Source organism: Osmerus mordax, chromosome 8, assembly GCF_038355195.1.
Source record: "Osmerus mordax isolate fOsmMor3 chromosome 8, fOsmMor3.pri, whole genome shotgun sequence".
In the NCBI taxonomy this organism is placed as follows: domain Eukaryota; kingdom Metazoa; phylum Chordata; class Actinopteri; order Osmeriformes; family Osmeridae; genus Osmerus; species Osmerus mordax.
The window spans coordinates 2,630,778-2,649,540 of record NC_090057.1 but is presented as its reverse complement, the minus strand read 5'-3'; the positions used below and the strand labels follow the sequence as shown (position 1 = coordinate 2,649,540).

At 52.1% G+C, this 18,763-nt stretch overlaps 3 protein-coding genes across 3 annotated transcripts in view; 2 read left to right on the top strand and 1 right to left on the bottom strand.

The window, feature by feature from the left end:
- The window catches only part of ost4 (oligosaccharyltransferase complex subunit 4 (non-catalytic)), a 118,530-nt gene extending 105,268 nt beyond the window's left edge, over positions 1-13,262 (top strand). Inside the window, exon 2 of the mRNA XM_067242265.1 lies at positions 13,247-13,262. The gene's annotated coding sequence lies outside the window, so the exon portion shown is untranslated. The remainder of the gene's footprint in view (positions 1-13,246) is intronic.
- On the top strand, positions 182-10,041 carry gareml (GRB2 associated, regulator of MAPK1-like). Its single transcript, XM_067242267.1, has 7 exons — positions 182-424; positions 2,365-2,505; positions 5,786-5,916; positions 6,014-6,179; positions 6,309-7,168; positions 8,208-8,377; positions 8,557-10,041. The coding sequence occupies exons 1-7, from the start codon at positions 313-315 to the stop codon at positions 9,164-9,166; spliced, it is 2,190 nt and encodes a 729-aa protein (XP_067098368.1). The 5' UTR covers positions 182-312; the 3' UTR covers positions 9,167-10,041.
- On the bottom strand, positions 10,097-18,740 carry hadhaa (hydroxyacyl-CoA dehydrogenase trifunctional multienzyme complex subunit alpha a). The gene is given in 25 exon segments (XM_067242268.1): positions 10,097-10,633; positions 10,878-11,023; positions 11,207-11,321; positions 11,417-11,498; positions 11,632-11,745; positions 12,212-12,280; positions 13,324-13,464; positions 13,931-14,017; positions 14,244-14,415; positions 14,591-14,725; positions 14,919-15,028; positions 15,144-15,198; positions 15,328-15,421; positions 15,424-15,444; positions 15,592-15,604; positions 15,606-15,715; positions 15,791-15,823; positions 15,826-15,892; positions 15,982-16,100; positions 16,179-16,321; positions 17,191-17,234; positions 17,237-17,326; positions 17,549-17,628; positions 17,788-17,830; positions 18,658-18,740. Coding segments are annotated over 24 exon segments (2,223 nt in total). The 5' UTR covers positions 17,828-17,830; positions 18,658-18,740; the 3' UTR covers positions 10,097-10,490.
- Positions 18,741-18,763: the final 23 nt, after the last annotated feature.

The following is an 18,763-nucleotide window of genomic DNA, read 5'->3' as shown; positions in this document are numbered from 1 at the left end:
ACGTCCCGGAGATCTAGTGCAGTGGTCCATTCATAAAAGGAACCCTGTTGACGGAGTTGCGCCTTTTGCTCACTTCTTATAGGGAGGGAGGCGCCCTAGGGGTCAGAGCCGCTCCGGTTAAACGAGCGAGCGCAAGAGAGGAGGTACCGCGCTGATCCCACCGAGGGCTGGCTCTCCCCCCGCCCCTGCCGTGCTTGCGTGCGTTCTCTCTCAAACATGGCGAGACTCTCTGAGCTACCTATAGCGACCCGGACCCCACCACCGCCTGCCGCCACTGGTATTGCGAGCCCGTGCCCATTATGACCCGGGAGGATGGAGAAGTTGTCGGCGAGCCTGTCGGAGATCGCTTGGAGCCCGGTGACGCTGCCTTTGGACGTGGTGGTCAGCAAGTTCCGACTGCCTGCTCTGGTCAGACTCGCGCACGGTAAGAGTTTAAGAGCAAAGGCAAGGCTATAAGAGATTTTCTTATAGCGCATTCAAATCGCTCAATTCATCCCTACCCATCCCTGTCAACGTCTTTTCCGTAAAGCTTTTACGCACAACGTGAACATCTTTCTACATCTCGACCGTTAGGCTGGTCGTTTCTGTACAAGAGGGATGTCCAAAAGTTTTCTTTTGCCTATATGATGCCAACGTTATTTTCTCCTAAAGTAAGCTACATTGCCACAGCGTAAGTGGCCATGTTATTTAAGACTGACCAAAGGGCGACACAGTGTCTGTTGTGTTGGTAAAGTGCTGCTCGCTCTTTTCATATGTAAATGATGTAATCTGCCGGTGAATGTTCTGAATACTAACAAGCAGTGCGAGGCAACGTCCAAGTTTCCAACGTTTTAGGTGGACAAAAGCATCACCCCTTCATTTACCTCAAAACCCATGCTGGTTTACCACAGCCTTCATGCTGAGGTTGTCTGACAACTGACACTGGCTTCTGTCTGAAACTAGGCGCTGTCTAGTGACTATCTGTTAGAACTGTGTGTGTGTCTGTGTGTGTGTGTGTGTGTGTGTGTGTGTGTGTGTGTGAGAGAGAGAGAGAGACAGAGAGAAAGAATTCAAGGAAGAGAAGGTACAGTGTAAAGGAATATGTTTATACAAACCATGCTGGAGTTGACTTCACAGTGGACAATTTGCAGAGTTTGGCACGCTCCCTTCTGGAGATGGTGGTTATTGATTTACTATTGAGAATGAGTTGCTGCGACTTCCAGGAAGGTTTACATTTAGTCATTTAGCAGACGCTCTTATCCAGAGCGACTTACAGTAAGTACAGGGACATTCCCCCCGAGGCAAGTAGGGTGAAGTGCCTTGCCCAAGGACACAACGTCATTTGGCACGGCTGGGAATCGAACTGGCAACCTTCAGATTACTAGCCCGACTCCCTCACTGCTCAGCCATCTGACTCCCTCTAGGTTTAAACCAACTTCCACTTCAAATTTTTTCCACACAGGCCATAATGTGCTCCATGGGCAGCCAGAGTTTTCTGTTGGGTTGCAGGTGTTCTACTGCCACCTCTTCACTCTATTTAAGGCTGTTCCTTCTGCCCCATGAGTTATGCTCATTAGAAGGGGCCTGGTGTCCAAATATAATGTCTTCCTGCTAATCCTTCTAAAAGAGAGAGACACACTTATAAACATCTATGTTTGAGGAGGTATGTCTTACCGCTGACAGTAGAGCTCGTGTTTTGTTTCATGTTTTCATCCTGCAGCTTGTCCACCCTGGGTGCTGGAACTCACAAACCAGCTGCAGCAATCCTGTCACCCAGCTGATGTTGCTGCGATTCTAGTGTCTGTGTGTTCTGATTGAATTGTGTCATTGTGCTCTCAGCAGAAATCAATGCTGTGTTGCATGATGGCTTTAGTAAAAGTAGTAAAAGGTCACTCAGTGTGGGTGAATATGTGTGTGTGCGCGCCTGTGTGTGTGTGTTTGTGCGCGCCTGTGTGTATGTGTGTGTGGGGGGGCTGTAATAGGAGGTTGCCATACAGAGTAGCTGATGGGAGCTAGTTGGGGGCGGAGGATCAGCACAGATGGGGGTAATTACTTACTTCCAAAGACACTGATCTGGTTCTTTGTGTGCATGCGTGTGAGAATGTGAACTGACAAAACTTTTTCCACAGTATACCACAAAGGAAAAGAGAAGAGAATGTTACTCTTTATCTAATACCCATATGTACCATGTGTACCCAGTGTGTCTATGTTTACAGTGTGTGTTAATGTGATTCTGACCTGTGTGTGTGTGTGTTGCAGGTGAGTATGTGGAGGGGTCTACAGTGTGTGTTCGTGTGTTTCTGACCTGTGTGTGTGTTGCAGGTGAGTGTGTGGAGGGGTCTACAGTGTGTGTTCGTGTGTTTCTGACCTGTGTGTGTGTTGCAGGTGAGTGTGTGGAGGGGCTGGCAGAGGAGGATGTTGTGTTGTTACACTCCTGTCGTCAGTGGACCACCGTCACGGCCCACAGCCTGGAGGAGGGGCACTATGTCATCGGACCCAAGATAGACATCCCACTGCAATATCAGGGTGAGCACACACACACACATACGCACACACACACACACACATGCACACACACACACAGACGTGTGAGTGGTGAACATTCCCAGTGTTGGGATCCAGACCCAGTCCTTGTAATGAGATCCTAATGCTCTGTCTGAGCTTCCTGTCCTGCTGTAGAGCTGATGTCACCCCCCCCCCCCCCCTGCTGACTTCCTGCTGGGATGGACAGGAGGGGGGGTCTGGTCGAGGGGGGGGGGGCAGTAGAGGAGGGGGTGGAGAGGAGGAGGAGGGGGGTATAGGGGCTGAAGATGGAGCAGGGAGAGGAGTGCGGTGGGATTGAAAGGTGGTTGACATCATTCTCCGAGACTTGATGTACAGGAGGTCTTTCAGTTTAACCTCTTTTCTGAGAGAGAATCAGATTCTCGCTGTTAGTGTGAGAGAGAGACAGCTCACAGCAGGAGTGAGAGACAGAGAGAGTGAGAAACAGAGAGAGACAGAGAGAGGGAGATACAGATAGAGGGAGAGACAGAGAGAGGAAGAGACAGAGCGAGAGACAGAGAGAGGGAGAGACAGATACAGAGAGGGAGAGAGAGACAGAGAGAGGGAGAGACAGATACAGAGAGGGAGAGACAGAGCGAGAGACAGAGAGAGGGAGAGACAGATACAGAGAGGGAGAGAGAGACAGAGAGAGGGAGAGACAGATACAGAGAGGGAGAGACAGAGAGAGCGAGAGACAGAGAGAGGGAGATACAGATAGAGGGAGAGACAGAGAGAGGAAGAGACAGAGCGAGAGACAGAGAGAGGGAGAGACAGATACAGAGAGGGAGAGAGAGACAGAGAGAGGGAGAGACAGAGAGAGCGAGAGACAGAGAGAGGGAGAGACAGAGAGAGCGAGAGACAGAGAGAGGGAGAGACAGAGAGAGGGAGAGACAGAGAGAGGGAGAGACAGAGAGAGGGAGAGACAGATACAGAGAGGGAGAGACAGAGAGAGGGAGAGACAGAGAGAGGGAGAGACAGAGAGAGGGAGAGACAGATACAGAGAGGGAGAGAGAGACAGAGAGAGGGAGAGACAGAGAGAGCGAGAGACAGAGAGAGGGAGAGACAGAGAGAGTGAGAGACAGATACAGAGAGGGAGAGACAGAGAGAGGGAGAGACAGATACAGAGAGGGAGAGACAGAGAGAGCGAGAGACAGAGAGAGGGAGAGACAGATACAGAGAGGGAGAGACAGAGAGAGCGAGAGACAGAGAGAGGGAGAGACAGAGAGAGCGAGAGACAGAGAGAGGGAGAGACAGATACAGAGAGGGAGAGACAGAGAGAGCGAGAGACAGAGAGAGGGAGAGACAGATACAGAGAGGGAGAGACAGAGAGAGCGAGAGACAGAGAGAGGGAGAGACAGATACAGAGAGGGAGAGAGAGACAGAGAGAGGGAGAGACAGAGAGAGCGAGAGACAGAGAGAGGGAGAGACAGATACAGAGAGGGAGAGACAGAGAGAGGGAGAGACAGATACAGAGAGGGAGAGAGAGACAGAGAGAGGGAGAGACAGAGAGAGCGAGAGACAGAGAGAGGGAGAGACAGATACAGAGAGGGAGAGACAGAGAGAGCGAGAGACAGAGAGAGGGAGAGACAGATACAGAGAGGGAGAGACAGAGAGAGCGAGAGACAGAGAGAGCGAGAGACAGAGAGAGAGAGTGAGAGACAGAGAGAGCGAGAGACAGAGAGAGCGAGAGACAGAGAGAGCGAGAGACAGAGAGAGAGAGGGAGAGACAGAGAGAGCGAGAGACAGAGAGAGCGAGAGACAGAGAGAGCGAGAGACAGAGAGAGAGAGTGAGAGACAGAGAGAGGGAGAGACAGAGAGAGGGAGAGACAGATACAGAGAGGGAGAGACAGAGAGAGTGATGACAGGTGAGGACCAGGGTCCCTGAGGAGCAGGGTAAGATAGACGGCGACACAGACAGCATCATGTGATGATGTCAGACAGGAAGCGTGAGCTAAATGAGAGCAGTTCCATGTCTCCCTGGGGGAAGGCTACGAGGATACTCTCCAGCCAGCCCTCCCTCCATCACTCCTCTCATCTGTTGCTGAGCGTATATGAATGGAAGATGAGTGCTGGCAGTCTGACTTTCACATCAGGGAAAATATGGATCTGCACTTCCTGTAGTACCATCCACCTAGCTATTTAAAGTGAGCAGCCAGACTTCTGTGTCTCCTGAGCCAGTAAGCTGTGTTAGGTTTACACAAGTTGGCTAACAGCGTCTGTTTTTATTCTGGATTAGCGTCTGCAAGCGTCCTGTCAACAAGTCTGTCCCTTTCTCTGGACAGAGGGCTGAACTGACCGGCTCTGCTCACGTGTGTGGGGTGGAAGCTTTTCAGTCCTTCAGCTGTCTGACAGTCTTCACTGAGAGGGAGGACTGGGGGAAAGGGGGAGGAGGAGGGGGATGGTTACGAGGCTCTGTGCTGGTCTGGAGGCGTTTGTTATTCTGCTCTCCCTATCATACAAAGAGTTGCCCTGAGCTCCACTGCCCACACACTCACACACTCACGCACAAACACTAAGACGCACACACAAACACTAACACAGGCACACACATACACACAAACACTTGGAATGCTGCTGCTGGGTTTCCTGATCCGGAATTCTTGAATTAGAGAGAGAAAGAGGGAGAGAGTGGGTGAGATTTAGAGGGAGATTTAGCAGAGAGAGAGGGAAAGAGGGGCAGAGTTGTGTGCGTCTCCATGGCGATGTGTCTCTGCTCAGCGTGAGAATAGAGCTTCTTTAACAGTTGCCACGACAACCGCGTTGGCTGTTGATTGACAGAGAGGAGGTCGAAGGTCAGAGAGGTGTCCCAGTGTTCCATCCCGGGCCTCCGAAAGTGTGAGTGTCCGCACTTGTGTGTGTGTGTGTGTGTGTGTGTCTGTGTCATGCAGTTCTTTAGAAAGAGAGAAGTGGTGACACTTGGTGGAAGGAGGTAGGCACTCAGCAAATACACACAGTTTATTTTTCTGGCTATGAATCTGTTCCTCATACTTCTTTTCTCTCTATCCCTCCCTCTCCCTCTTCCTCTCTTCCTCTCTTCCTCTCTTCCTCTCTTCCTCTCTTCCTTCCTTCCTTCCTCCCTTCCTTTCTCTCTCTCTCTCTCTCTCTCTCTCTCTCTCTCTCTCTCTCTCTCTCTCTCTCTCTCTCTCTCTCTCTCTCTCCCTCCCCCCCCCCCCTCTCTCTCTCTCTCTCTCTCTCTCTCTCTCTCTCTCTCTCTCTCTCTCTCCCTCCCTCCCTCCCTCCCTCCCTCCCTCCCTCCTCCCTGAAGGGAGGTTCAGGTTGTTGGATGAAGACAGGGATGTCAGAGATCCTGTTCAGTATTTTTCCAGCGTCGAGGAAGTCGCCGGGCTCTTCCCAGACCGAGTGTTCGTCATGGAAACCATCACCTTCAGTGTCAAGGTCAGGGACACAGCAAAACTCACCTCTAACAGTATAAACACATCAGCCCAGAGGTTATAAGATTGTAATAGAGTGTGGGTGCGTGTGTGTGTCACAGGTGGTATCAGGAGAGTTCAGTGAGGACAGTGAGCCCTACAGCTTTACTCTCCAGGCAGGAGATGAGCTGTCACTCATGGGGAAGGCGGAGCTTCTCTGTGCCACGCCCTCTAGGGAGAAGTCTGGACTGAGCGCGCTCCTGAGACGCCTGGGCAAGACTCCCCGCAGTAAGAGCCCTGCAGCGTCTCAGATTCACCCTCGTCTGGGTCTCAGGAAGGAACATTTTGATCCTTATCTAATCTTCTCCCTCCCTCCCTCCCTCCCCCACACCTCTCCCACAACACACACACACCCAGGTAAGACCCCCTGTCTCGTGTGCATGAACCACCGCACCAATCAGAGCGTCAGCCTCCCGTTCGCTTGCCGCGGCCGCTTCTGCACGCGCTCGCCCCTGGAGCAGGGCATGCTGGGAGGCGATCACACGGTACGCAGCATCATCGAGCGGGTCCGTCTTCCCGTCAACGTGTCCGTTCCCTCCCGTCCGCCCCGGAACCCCTACGACCGTCACGCCGTGCGCGAGGGCCACCGCTACAAGCTGCTCAACATCGTCAGCAAGACCGTGGTGCTCTGTCTGGTGCTTCGCCGACAGGAAGTCTCTCCCTCTCACTTCCTGTTGCTGCGCTGCATGCCACGCTTCATGGTGGCGGAGGCCTCCCTCCACACGGTGGCGCTGGAGAGCCTCCTGCTGCGGCACTCCTTCGACACGGACGCCTACTCGCGCGCGGTGCGGGAGACGCGCCCGGAACTGGAGTGCGTGAGCGAGGAATGCGTGAGCCCCGGTCGCTCGCGCGTGTGCGTGTCGGGTCAGGACTCTCTGGCCCCAGCGCTGCAGCGTTTGTCCCTGTGTGTGTACGGAGGCGGCGTGACTGACAGCCTATCCCAGCGCTGCAGGGACTCCCTGGGGGAGGGGCCAGGTGAGGGGGAGGAGCGTGAGTACGTCAGCCCCGACTGGACGGAGGCTGAGATGAGGGTCGGTGAGGAGATTCCCTACGAGGAGCTTTGGACCAATCAGACTGCAGGAGCCCTGGGGAAGGTGGAGCCAAACCTGATCTCTTTCCATTCCTCTTCGTCACTGGACGGCACGCTGAGCACTGCCCACGTTACCATGGTGACACGGGTGTCCACGCCGCCACCTGTACCCCCAAAATCAGATGCAGTGAGTTTGCCCTCCCTCTCCTCTCTCTCACTTTATCTAGCGGTCTGTCATCACCCCTTTCTCTCTCTCTCTCTGTCTCTCTCTGTCTCTCTCCCTCCCTTTCTCTCTCTCTCTCTTTCTCTTTCTCTCTCTCTCTCTCTCTCTCTCTCTCTCTCTCTCTCTCTCTCTCTCTCTCTCTCTCTCTCTCTCTCTCTCTCTCTCTCTCTCAGACGATGATGCATCCGGTAGTAAAAACCAGGAAGCACGTCCTTGAATAATTTATGCAGCGCTCTCCAAATGACCACACACACACTTCCCGAAACTCCTGCCATTCACGTGTAGTCCACACACACACACGCACACGGCAACACACACACACACACACTACAACTTCTGTTTTACGATGAATGTAGGTGAAGCTGTGTTTGCACCGTGTGCTACGTCGTGATACTGTGCTGGTGAAGACGATTGTGTGGGAGCTGAGGGGGGGGGATAGGGGGCATGGGAGCTGAGGGGGGGGGGGGGTGGCAAGGGGCGGGGGAGCTGAGGGGGGGGGATAGGGTGCATGGGAGCTGAGGGGGGGTGGGCGGGGGGGGGGGTGGCAGGGGGCGGGGGAGCTGAGGGGGGGGTGGATTTCAGCAGCTCAGCTGAATTATACCCTGTCACACATAGTGCTCCTCTGCCTAATATTTACCCTGCCAGGAAGTGTGTGTGTGTGTGTGGGGGGGACTGTCAGAGGAGTGTGTGTGCACTGTGAGCAGTGTGTTTGAGGTTTAAAGGTCATTGGAATTTGACATTTACTCACAGTAACAAAGATTTTCCAACAGGGACAGACACCATGCACATTCTCTCACACACACACTCTCGCACACTCACTCACACTCATGCACACACACACACACGGCTTCTTTTGTACTTTGTTATTACGAATTCCAGAGAAGCCCCTGAAGCACCCATAGAGACCACTTTTCATCCAGTCCCAAAGCTAAGAATTAGTTAGTGTTAATAACTTTCTTCCTGGTGTGTGTGTGTTTGTGTGCACGCTTGTGTGTTTGTATAGGTGAGAGAGGAGTGTCGATTCTTGATCGCCCCCCCTGTTCCTCCTCGCTGCTCTAAGGGAGGCTCCGCCTCTAGTCCCGCCCCCAGCCCTCCAGTCCCACCCCGCTTCCCCCAGACCTCCGGCTCCCCACGACCAAACCGGTCCTTCTACTCCTCTGGCCTGCAGGAGAGGTAAGACACACACACACACACACACCGGTCTCTCATCATGGCCTAGAATGTGCAGGGCAGGGGTCCCTGAAGACCAGAGGGTCCCTGAAGACCAGGGTTGAGAACCACTGGCCAGGGCCAACATACAGCTACGGTGGCCTGTAGGTAATGTGGGAACTTTTCTGTTTCTGTTTCTGTAGTTGCTCCCCGTCTCCAGACACCTCTCTTTACTGCTATCCATGCTCCTGGACCGACTGCCCCGCCCCTAACCCCGCCCAGTCAAGCCCAGAGCCAACCCCTTCCCTTCCCCTTGACGGCATAGCCAATCCTCAGCCAGCACAGGCCACGTGGGTGGAGCCATGGGCAGACTGTTCAACCCAGGGCTTCTATAACTCTGGTCCTCGACTGAGGCCGCCGCCCCCTCAAAGCCGATTCGCTCCCTTCGGGGCGCTGAATCCTTTTGCCCGCCAGTCGCCCTGCCCATCCCCTGAACCCCCAGCCAATCAGACGACAGATTCCTCCCGGGGTGCAGAAGGAGGCGGGGCTTTGGGGGGATGTGAGGGGTCCTCAGTTCACCCCACCTGGCGCCCACCGGCCGACCTGTCCGCACTCTCATTGGAGGAAGTGTCTGCCTGTCTGCGGTTTATCGGCCTGTCAGAGGCAGCCGTGGGCGTGTTCCAAAGAGAGCGAATTGACGGCAGCCTATTGGTGCAGCTCAACGAGGAGATCCTGTCTCACGACTTCCACCTCAGTCGACTGCACGTCACCAAGATCATACAGTTCATACAGGGCTGGAGGCCCAAGATCTAATGCACACACACACACACAATGCTGCCTGTCCTGATCACGTGCCTGTTCACTACATGGGACTGTCCTGAATGTGCCTTCTGGACAAAGTGGCTGCTGCTCCTCTCTGATTGGACGAGACAGCTCGTTGATGACACCTTCTGGGTGGAACTGTAGAACTAGGACCCAACGTAAGAAGCACAGCCAGTTCAGCCTACGCCTGCTCGGGCCTGTTTTCTATTAACCCTCTCCAAGACCTGCAGCTGGAAACAGACCAGGAGCCGGCTGTGTGGACTTCAGTCAGGCTGGGAGGAGGGGGGGGGACCTGAGAGATGTTCTGTGTCCTGGTGTACCTAAAGACTGTGACTAGAGTTTACTAACTTTACCCTGACCTACAACAGGCTCTTGTCGCTACGGCAACCCTTGACCGTAATAGGGGGTGTAACTGGTACAAGGGGTGTAACTTTCTATCACCTTGGTGACTGAGACAGTGCTGTGTGGTACAGCTGAATAAAGTGTAGGGATTTGGGCGTCTCTACAGTTAGTGATAATGATGATTAACCAAGCACTGTAGTCTAAGCCAGTTGTATAAGAGTTTCAGGCCAAAACGCTGCATATCATTGGGGTCACTTGACATTCATTACTCAAGATCGTAATCAATTACACGTTCAAAAATAATAAATGGATTGTCATGTAAGAATATGACAAATCGACAGCAACTTATCTTCATTTCAGACGGCAACAATTTGATAGGTGAATTGGTGAAAATGAAATGAAAAGGGTTGGCGTTTTGTACTGGATCTCTTATACTGTCTGTCTGTGGTCATGAACTACAGCTTAACCTTCTGGGGCGTAACCACGACGACCTTGTGCAACATGAAGAAATAAAGACACCTAATGACCTCTGAACCAGGGAGCCTGGTGTCTGTGGATCACACACACACACACAGAATAGAGGTTGGAAGTTTTGTGTAATAAAAGAATCCAGATACAGTATTCCATTTGAACAAATTTACAAAATAAACTAAATCAGACACAGTCATCAAAAACCCTCTAGTGCAAACCCCCCCCTGAGCAGGCAGAGCAGAGAAGGCAGTAGAGAAGGAGAGACACCTGCTCAAGGCAAAGAACAGATCAGTACAAGCAGCCATACATCCACCCTCTCCCCAATACTGATCCCCGTTTAGTGACACGTTCTGCTTGGCAGTGCCAAGGCGTGATTCTGGGGTTAGTTCACAGGCCTGGTTCACACTAGGTAACATCAGCCTTCGGCGACGCAAAAGATCCAGTGTCCGTGAGGCAGGAGAGGGCTTCCCCAGGGGCGCCGTGGAGGAAGGGGGCGGGGCTACTAGTGGAACTTCTTGCTGGGGTCCTTGGCATGGTCCAGTAACAACTGGCAGGGGGTGAACTGGTCACCGTAAACATCCTCAAAACGTTTCATCATGGCCACCAGACGAGCTGCCCCTATTGAGTCGACGTACCGGAACGGACCTGGTCGGAACACGCAAGTAGAGGAATGGTAAGCGCCTTTCAGGGAATGTATACTGTGTGTGTACTGTGTGTGTGTACTGTGTGTGTGTGTGTGTACTGTGAGTGTGTGTGTACTGTGTGTGTGTACTGTGTGTGTGTACTGTGTGTGTGTGTACTGTGTGTGTGTGTACTGTGTGTGTGTGTGTACTGTGTGTGTGTGTACTGTGTGTGTGTGTACTGTGTGTGCAGTGAGAATGCGTCATACCACCAAGGCACGGCGGGAAGCCCAGTCCAAACACTGCTCCAATGTCCCCCTCCACAGGGTTTCCCAGAATTCCTTCCTGCAGGCACAGAACTGCCTCGTTGACGAAGCGAGACACCAGCCGGTGCTGAACGTCAGAGTCAGAGGACCTGGAACACACACAGACACACACACCAGAATCAGAGAAGAACCGTTCAGAATGCTTACATTAGGGAATGCGAAAGAGGGACAGATTCAATAGAGAGAGAGAGAGAGAGAGAGATGGAGAGAGAAAGGAGAGAGATGGAGGGAGAGAGAGAGAGAGAAAGGGGAGAGAGAATGAAGTGTCTTACACAGTGGGAGGTGCGGCGAGTTTGAATTTCTGTATGATCTCTTCAGCTCCTGGGTTCACACTCTTGTCTTTCTTTGCTTTCCCGTAAACGAAGCAGCCCTTTCCAGACTTACGACCTGGACACACACACACAGAACACGCTCATCAGTTTCCTTCATGGAACAGCAACATTAGGTGTACAGAGTGTGCGTTCAGACAGGAAACAGTGTACCTTTGAAGCCTTTCTCCACCATGGTCTTGAGAACGTCCACATTACCTCCTCCGAAACGAGAACCGAAAGCCTTGCCCAGGTCCTGGACAGAACACACACGCACGCTTTTCATTATTAAATCCCTAGGATTGTCAGAAATGCCAACGCATGACTTCAGGGTAGAACCATGTGACTTCAGGGTAAGACCATGTGACGTCACGTGACGTCACGGTTACCTCAGCTACGTGCGCCGCCACGTCTATGCCGACCTCGTCGGCCAGCGTTGCCATGCCGACAGGGAAGCCGAAGCCCGTCGTCAAGGCGTCCAGCTGCTTTGGCCCCACCCCTTCCTGCAAGCTCAGATGGAGAGTTCTTCATCAGCTAATGAACACACAGTGGTGGTGTAGGGGAGTGCAAATGGTCAGACAGGCAAGAGATTAGTCAGAGAGACAGAGACAGTTAGTCAGAGAGACAGAGAGAGAGAGTCAGAGAGACAGACAGGGAGACAGAGAGAGAGAGAGTCAGAGAGACAGTTAGTCAGAGAGACAGAGAGAGTCAGAGAGACAGTTAGTCAGAGAGACAGACAGGGAGACAGTTAGTCAGAGAGACAGACAGGGAGACAGACAGACAGTTAGTCAGAGAGACAGACAGGGAGATAGTCAGAGAGACAGTGAAGCAGAGATACAGACAGAGACAGACAGACAGAGATACAGACAGAGACAGACAGGCAGAGAGACAGACAGAGACAGACAGGCAGAGAGACAGACAGACAGAGACAGACAGGCAGAGAGACCGACGAACAGTCAGTCGGGTCACCTGTAGCACTCTGACAGCCTCAGCCAGCATGGGAGCCAGGCAGCGGGTGGTGTAGAAGCCTGGGCCATCCTGAGGAGAGGAGCACCTGGTCAGACATGGAGCATCTCCCACAACATCCCTCCTGATTACACCATGCTGCAGTTCTGTCCTCTGCAGTTCTCTTGAGATGTGTGTGAGGTGTGTGTGTGAGGCTTAGTGTGTTTATGTGAGGCAGTGATCGACATTAAGGCTTGTCCGATTGTCCAGGACAAGTAAAAATAATTGTAGGACAGCAAGTATCTTGCCCGAACGGACAAGTAAAAAAAATAAAATAAAAAAAGATTTCTTAGTATCAGTGCAAGCAAAAACAACAATTTTGTCTTTCTATAATGCAACTACAGTCGGACATTTAATGAATCCGCACATTTATGAATGGATCCACGCGTTCTACTGCTCGTGCCGTGAATGTAGCCAGCCGGCACCAATCGTGTCCTTGCGATTATATAAACTTTAACTCTTAACTTATTCCGATTTAAATCAGTAACCGACATTGGCGTTTAAAGTGGAGTTCAGTGAGAAAATGTTTCTTAATACATCGAAACCTGGGCAAACACCAGGTAAGCGCTCCACCACGATTAAACACTAATCGACCTAATGCTAAAAATGCCTAGTATGAGGCGAAAAGAGTGAGGAGAGTTTTCCTGGCTTTGACATGATACTGATGGAGAGAGATGATGTACTGCTCAACTTGTAGGGATTTCTCTGGTATTACAGACAGGGAAGTCAACTGTCCTAATTTACCTTAAACAAATGTAGTTATTTACCCTATCAATAAGCTAATGGACTACTGTGACTTGCTCTCACAGAATCAGTCGCTTTAAACCCAAATTTTATTTTGAGATGTATACACCACTGGAAGGAAGTAAACGTCAGCTTTACTTCTTAGCTTTCGTAGCGGACGTTAGCTTTCCAATGAATCAAAGGTATGTGAGGCAGGTTAGTGTGAGGCAGGTGTGTGTGAGGCAGGTGTGTGTGAGGCAGGTGTGTGTGAGGCAGGTGTGTGTGTGTGAGGCAGGTGTGTGTGTGTGAGGCAGGTGTGTGTGTGTGTGTGAGGTGTGTGAGTGTGTTCTCACCCCCACTACGATGATGATCTTGCCCTGTTTCAGGCCCACGGCCACAGCGGAGGCTGTGGTGTCTTTAGACGTCTGCTCTGTGGTGATGATCTCCAGCAGCTGCATCTTATCCACTGGAGAGAAGTAGTGCATCCCGATCACCTGTACAGAAACACCCATAGATATATATAGAGACTAGATGTCTTACGGCGGAGTCGAGAACGTCCGCACATGGCGGCCATCTTGCTACAGTCAACTCGTAACATGGTGTTGATGCTACATGTACTTTTTAAATGACCATAACTTGCTAAATTTTCAACCGATTTTGAAACGGTTTGGTTTGTTATCAACGTCAGAGATGTCGTTATGCCACTGCATACTTATGAATAATTTTTATTTTTTTTACAAATAGAATAGAAGTATGCAGTGGCATGACGCCATGTGCGGACGTTCGACTCCGTTTTCCGGCAACGTGGACGAAACATCTACCCTTTATATATATCTATGATCTGCACAGAAACACCCGTCACTTCCAGGGTTCCGAGGTTCCTCACTTCCTAGTCAACCACCTGGTATGAAAACATGCTATTAACGCTTCTTTTGAACAGTGTGTGTGTGTGTGTGTGACCTTGTCTGGCCGTTTGCTGACAGCAGCGATGTCTTTGATGGGCAGGGCTGAGGTGTTGGTGGCAAAGATGCAGTGAGGAGGGATGACCTGTGGACACAAGAGGACCCAGGTCACCTCCACAACCCCTACAGATGACTGCATGAAAACTCTGAAGTAAAAGACACCACTGTGCAGTTCTACAACACGAAACAATTCATGAGCTATGTAACGCTACGAACTGAATGAACAAATGTCCTATCTTTAGTGGGGCAGTTTAAGTGGGGAGAGAGATACACGTGTGTATATATACACGCGTGTGTGTGTGTGTACTTACAGCCTCCACCTCCTTCAGTACTTTGTGTTTGATGTTGATGTCCTCAAACACTGCTTCTATGACCATGTCCACAGACTGGAAGGCTGAGTAATCCAGCTGGGCCGACAGGAAGGAGAGCGTGGAATCCCGCTCAAACGACGTCAGAGCCCTCTTCTTCACCTTGGTGTTCAGCCTGCGGACACACTCACTGTTACCTTCCTCTAACCAACGCCAGCCAGCCAGCCCGTACTGAACCTGTACTCCCTGGCATGTTGACGTGTTGAAAGAGGTGAAACGACGGCGGCCTCTAGTGGCCAGTCTGGGGCGTTACAGTGCAGAGGGAGAAGAGGTTTATAGGGGGGGTTTACCCTTTGAAGACCTGTTCTTGTCCTCTGCTGATGCCGTCGGTGGTGGTGTCCTTCAGCACGGTGTGCAGGCCCTTGTCCACTGACACCTGGGCAACGCCCGCTCCCATCAGCCCTGCGCCCAGGATTGCCAGCTTCCTGACCCATCACACGCACGCACACACACACACACACACACACACACACACACACACACACACACACACACACACACACACACACACACAAAGTGTAGCCTCAGCATCTAATAATAGACCAACACCACTATAAACAACTTTGCAAAAAAAATGTGTGGACTGATTTGGAGCAACTTGTCCGATACACAACTTACTTCACCTCCCTCTCAGGGGCTCCAAAGCGATTCTTTTTACAGGTCACCTGACCCTGGTACAGACCAATCAGAGCCTTTGACTCTGATGTCATAGCCAGCGTGCCAAAATTCTGAATGAGTGTGCGAGAGAGCGAGAGGTTGCCTTGAGTTAAATATGTTTATAATATGTTTAAAATATGGTGTGAAAAGATGAGAGACTGTAACAGAGTCAGGTAGAAGACTTACCTGAGACTCAGTCAGGTAGCCAGCCTCAGCTCCTTTCTCAATGCCAGCCTGCACACTCTAGTAGACACACACACACACACACACAGGGGAGTTACACACATGCCTGTTCACAAGTAAGATTGTTTGTGTTTATGGGACAGTATGTGGGAGTTATTTAGGGTGTGTCTGTGTCTGTCTGTCTTACCTCGATGATTTGACAGGAGCAGGGTAAAGTCCCTTAGTCTGTTTCAGCACCTTTTCATTGACGGTCTTGTAGATCTTGTTCCTCACGGGGCCAGACCCATCACGGTGTCCTGCAACTCTACACACACACACAGCGCACGCACGCACGCACACACACACACACACAATTGACCCTCCTCTGTCAGCCCCTGTCTAAAACAGCACAGTAGTGTTTCTTGATTGTGTTTCCGTGTGTGTTTAGTTAGGGCTAGGTTGTTCCTCTCACTCTGCATCAGGGCCCTTCTCCTTCGTCAGAGGGACCTTGTTGAGGGCAATGCCCCTGGCCAAGCCCACAGCCACCTCCTCCAGGTACTCAATGGTCCTCTCCTCTGAAGACTTCAGTCCAGGACCTGCACCATGGATGGATTAGTCAGTGTATTCCAAGTGGACTGTACCACAACACACACTCACTCTCTCTCTCTTACCCAGCGGGTCTATGAGCTGATGCACCAGGCCATCTTCTTGGCTTTGTCCGCTCTGATGTTCCTTCCTGTCAGCATCATGTCAAAGGCCCCAGGGAGGCCCACCTACACACGACACAGTGCTCGTTACAGCGCGAGGTGAGGCTGCATCTGGGCTCTGTGTTCCTGGGCTCAGCAGAGTGTAGGCTGCGTACCATCTTAGGCAGTCTCTGTGTCCCCCCGGCTCCAGGCAGCAGTCCCAGCATCACCTCTGGAGTTCCCAGGATGGTCTTCCTGCTCTTGGTAGCCACACGGTACTGGCAGGCTATCGCAACTGTAACCGCACACACGCGCAACCGTTAGCATTAGCATTACCGGCAGCGTGTCTCCACCCACATGGCTGATGACAGACACACCTCAAGGCCTCCGCCCAGACAGGAGCCGTTGATGGCTGCCACGATGGGGATGGGGGACTTCTCTATCTTCTCCAACATCTTCTGGCCCTCTTGAGACAGAGCCGTCACCTCCTCACTGCTCTCACACGCCTGGATCATGCTGAGATGGGAGGGAGGGGGGAGGGAGGGAGATGGAGAGAGAGAGAGAGAGGGGGAGGGAGAGGGGGGGAGGAGGGAGATAGAGGGGGGGGGGAGGGGGGAGGGAGAGAGAAAGGGGGAGGGAGAGAGGAGGGGGGGGTGGGAGGGAGAGAGAAGGGGGAGGGAGAGAGAGGGGGGGGGAGAGAGAGGGGGGGGGGAGAGAGAGAGAGGGGGGAGAGAGAGGAGGGGAGGGGGAGGGGGGGGAGGGAGAGAGAGAGGGGGGGAGGGAGAGAGAGAGGGGGGGGGGAGGGGGGAGGGAGAGAGAGAGAAGGGGGGTGAGGGAGAGAGAGGGGGGGGAGGGAGAGAGAGGGGGGGGAGGGAGAGAGAAGGGGGGGGAGGGGGGGAGGGGGGGGAGGGAGAGAGAGAGGGAGGGAGAGAGAGGGGGGGGAGAGAGGGGGAGGGCAGGCAGAGAGAGAGGGGGGGGGAGGGAGGGGGAGAGAGAGAGGGGGGACAGGGGAGGGAGAGAGAGAGAGAGAGTGGGGGAGGGAGGGCAGGGCAGAGAGAGAGGGGGGGGGGAGGGAGAGAGGGGGGAGGGCAGGCAGAGAGGAGGGGGGGGAGGGGGGAGAGAGAGAGAGGGGGGGAGGGGGTAGGGAGAGAGAGAGGGGGAGGACCAGGCAGAGAGAGAGAGAGGGGAGAGTGGAGGGAGAGAGAGAGGGGGGGGGGAGAGGGGATGGGGCAGGCAGGGGCCGGAGAGTGAGGAAGGGGGAGCGGAGAGGGAGGGCTATGGGAGAGATCGATAAAGACACAATAATTAACATTCTCTCTTTGTCCTCTTGTGTGTGTACGTTGCTGGCATTCTTCCGGAGAAGGGTGAGAAGGTGTTCTCAGTACTTGATGTCAGCTCCAGCGATGAAGCAGCCAGGTTTGGAGAGAATATGAGGACCGCACTCTTCACAGCGCTGTTAGCCCACACCTCCCCCATCACCTCCGTCAAGTCCTCCTGCATCTTCACTGACAGCGTGTTCACCTGCCGGCGCGCACACACACACACACACACACACACACACACACACACACACACACACACACACACACACACACACACACACACACACACACACACACACACACACACACACACACACACACACACACACACAACACACACACACACACACACACACCGTGTCAGCAGGCTCTCTGGTACCCTGTGTGTTGTGTCCTTGAGCTTGACAGACAGACACTAGACAGATCCCCACCTTGGAGGAGGGGCTGTGAGGCGCACCACAGCCACATCATCCTTGAGCTCGTAGCTGACATGAGTACGCGCTGGGAGGACAGAGGCACAAACAAGGAAAAAATACAGATTAATCAATCGTGACAACCTGATGACATAGCATCCCATGGCTAATGAATGTGTGTGATGTGGAGCTTTAGTATGCAGTATTGAATTGACCTTGAGAGTCCATTATCTAATGTGATACTCACTCAACAAGGCGGAGGAAAACTGACAGGTTCCGACAGGCATGACCTGAAACAAAATGCAGAGAGGGAGAGAGCAGGTGAACTTAAGCCCAGATCCTCACCTTGTCCACTAGATAAAAATAGATCTGACCCTTGTCAGCCAGATTGTCTCTTTGCCAATTTTAACTTATTTATTTAGCTTTTCAAGGTGTCCTTCAAGAATAGATTACGTCATTATCAGGACCATAACCCAGACACTGCTCTTTAAGACCTAGGCATCACCTACCACAGAATGATAATCCTTATCACAATGTGTTTAGAGACACAGTTCTGTCTGTGTTCACAGACAACAGTAGCCTGGTACTACTGACCTTTTGGCTGAGGTCAGTGTCTGTAAGACACCATAGGCTTCTGACACCTACTGACAGACACGTCACACATAGGCTAGCTAAACAAAGACAGAAACACACGCCCTCGTACATACCGTTTCTCTCTGAAAAGTTAGCTACCAAAGTACACCATGTGAACGGCCCGCCCCCTCAGTACCGAAACAGTATCGCTTAAAATGACACGAATACTTGAAAGGAAACTAAAGTTTGTGATGAAAAAAACTACCTGATGAATCAGGTAATTAAATGAGAAACAGAGCGAATCCAACCACACTGTCAAGTGTCGATTGCCATGGCAATAGTAAAGCAAACAGCAGATGTTAAGTGACTTTAATAGATCATTGAAATCCCAATCTGGGTTGAAGTAGGTGAAAGTTCATGCACGGCGGATTCATGAACCGAATGAATGAAAGAAGAGAAGTTTGCGATGCAGCTTGAACGACAAAAGCTGAATTTGATCTCCGAAAAAACAGCTAATCGTGACAATTGAGTTACAGAAACTTACCTGATAAAAGTGAATATTTACTGGTTGAAAATTTTGTAAGAACCCCGACTGCACGTATTCCTGCCATCTCGCACCAAGATCACAGACAAACACCGGTTTGAGACAG

What these genes read in the sequence shown, in the direction of transcription:
- gareml (XM_067242267.1), top strand. Translation starts at nt 313, where the DNA reads ATGGAGAAGTTGTCGGCGAGCCTGTCGGAGATCGCTTGGAGCCCGGTG. An exon ending in TCTGGTCAGACTCGCGCACG is followed by an intron (nt 425 to 2,364) that starts GTAAGAGTTTAA and finishes TGTGTGTTGCAG; the next exon opens with GTGAGTGTGTGGAGGGGCTG. An exon ending in CCATCACCTTCAGTGTCAAG is followed by an intron (nt 5,917 to 6,013) that starts GTCAGGGACACA and finishes TGTGTGTCACAG; the next exon opens with GTGGTATCAGGAGAGTTCAG.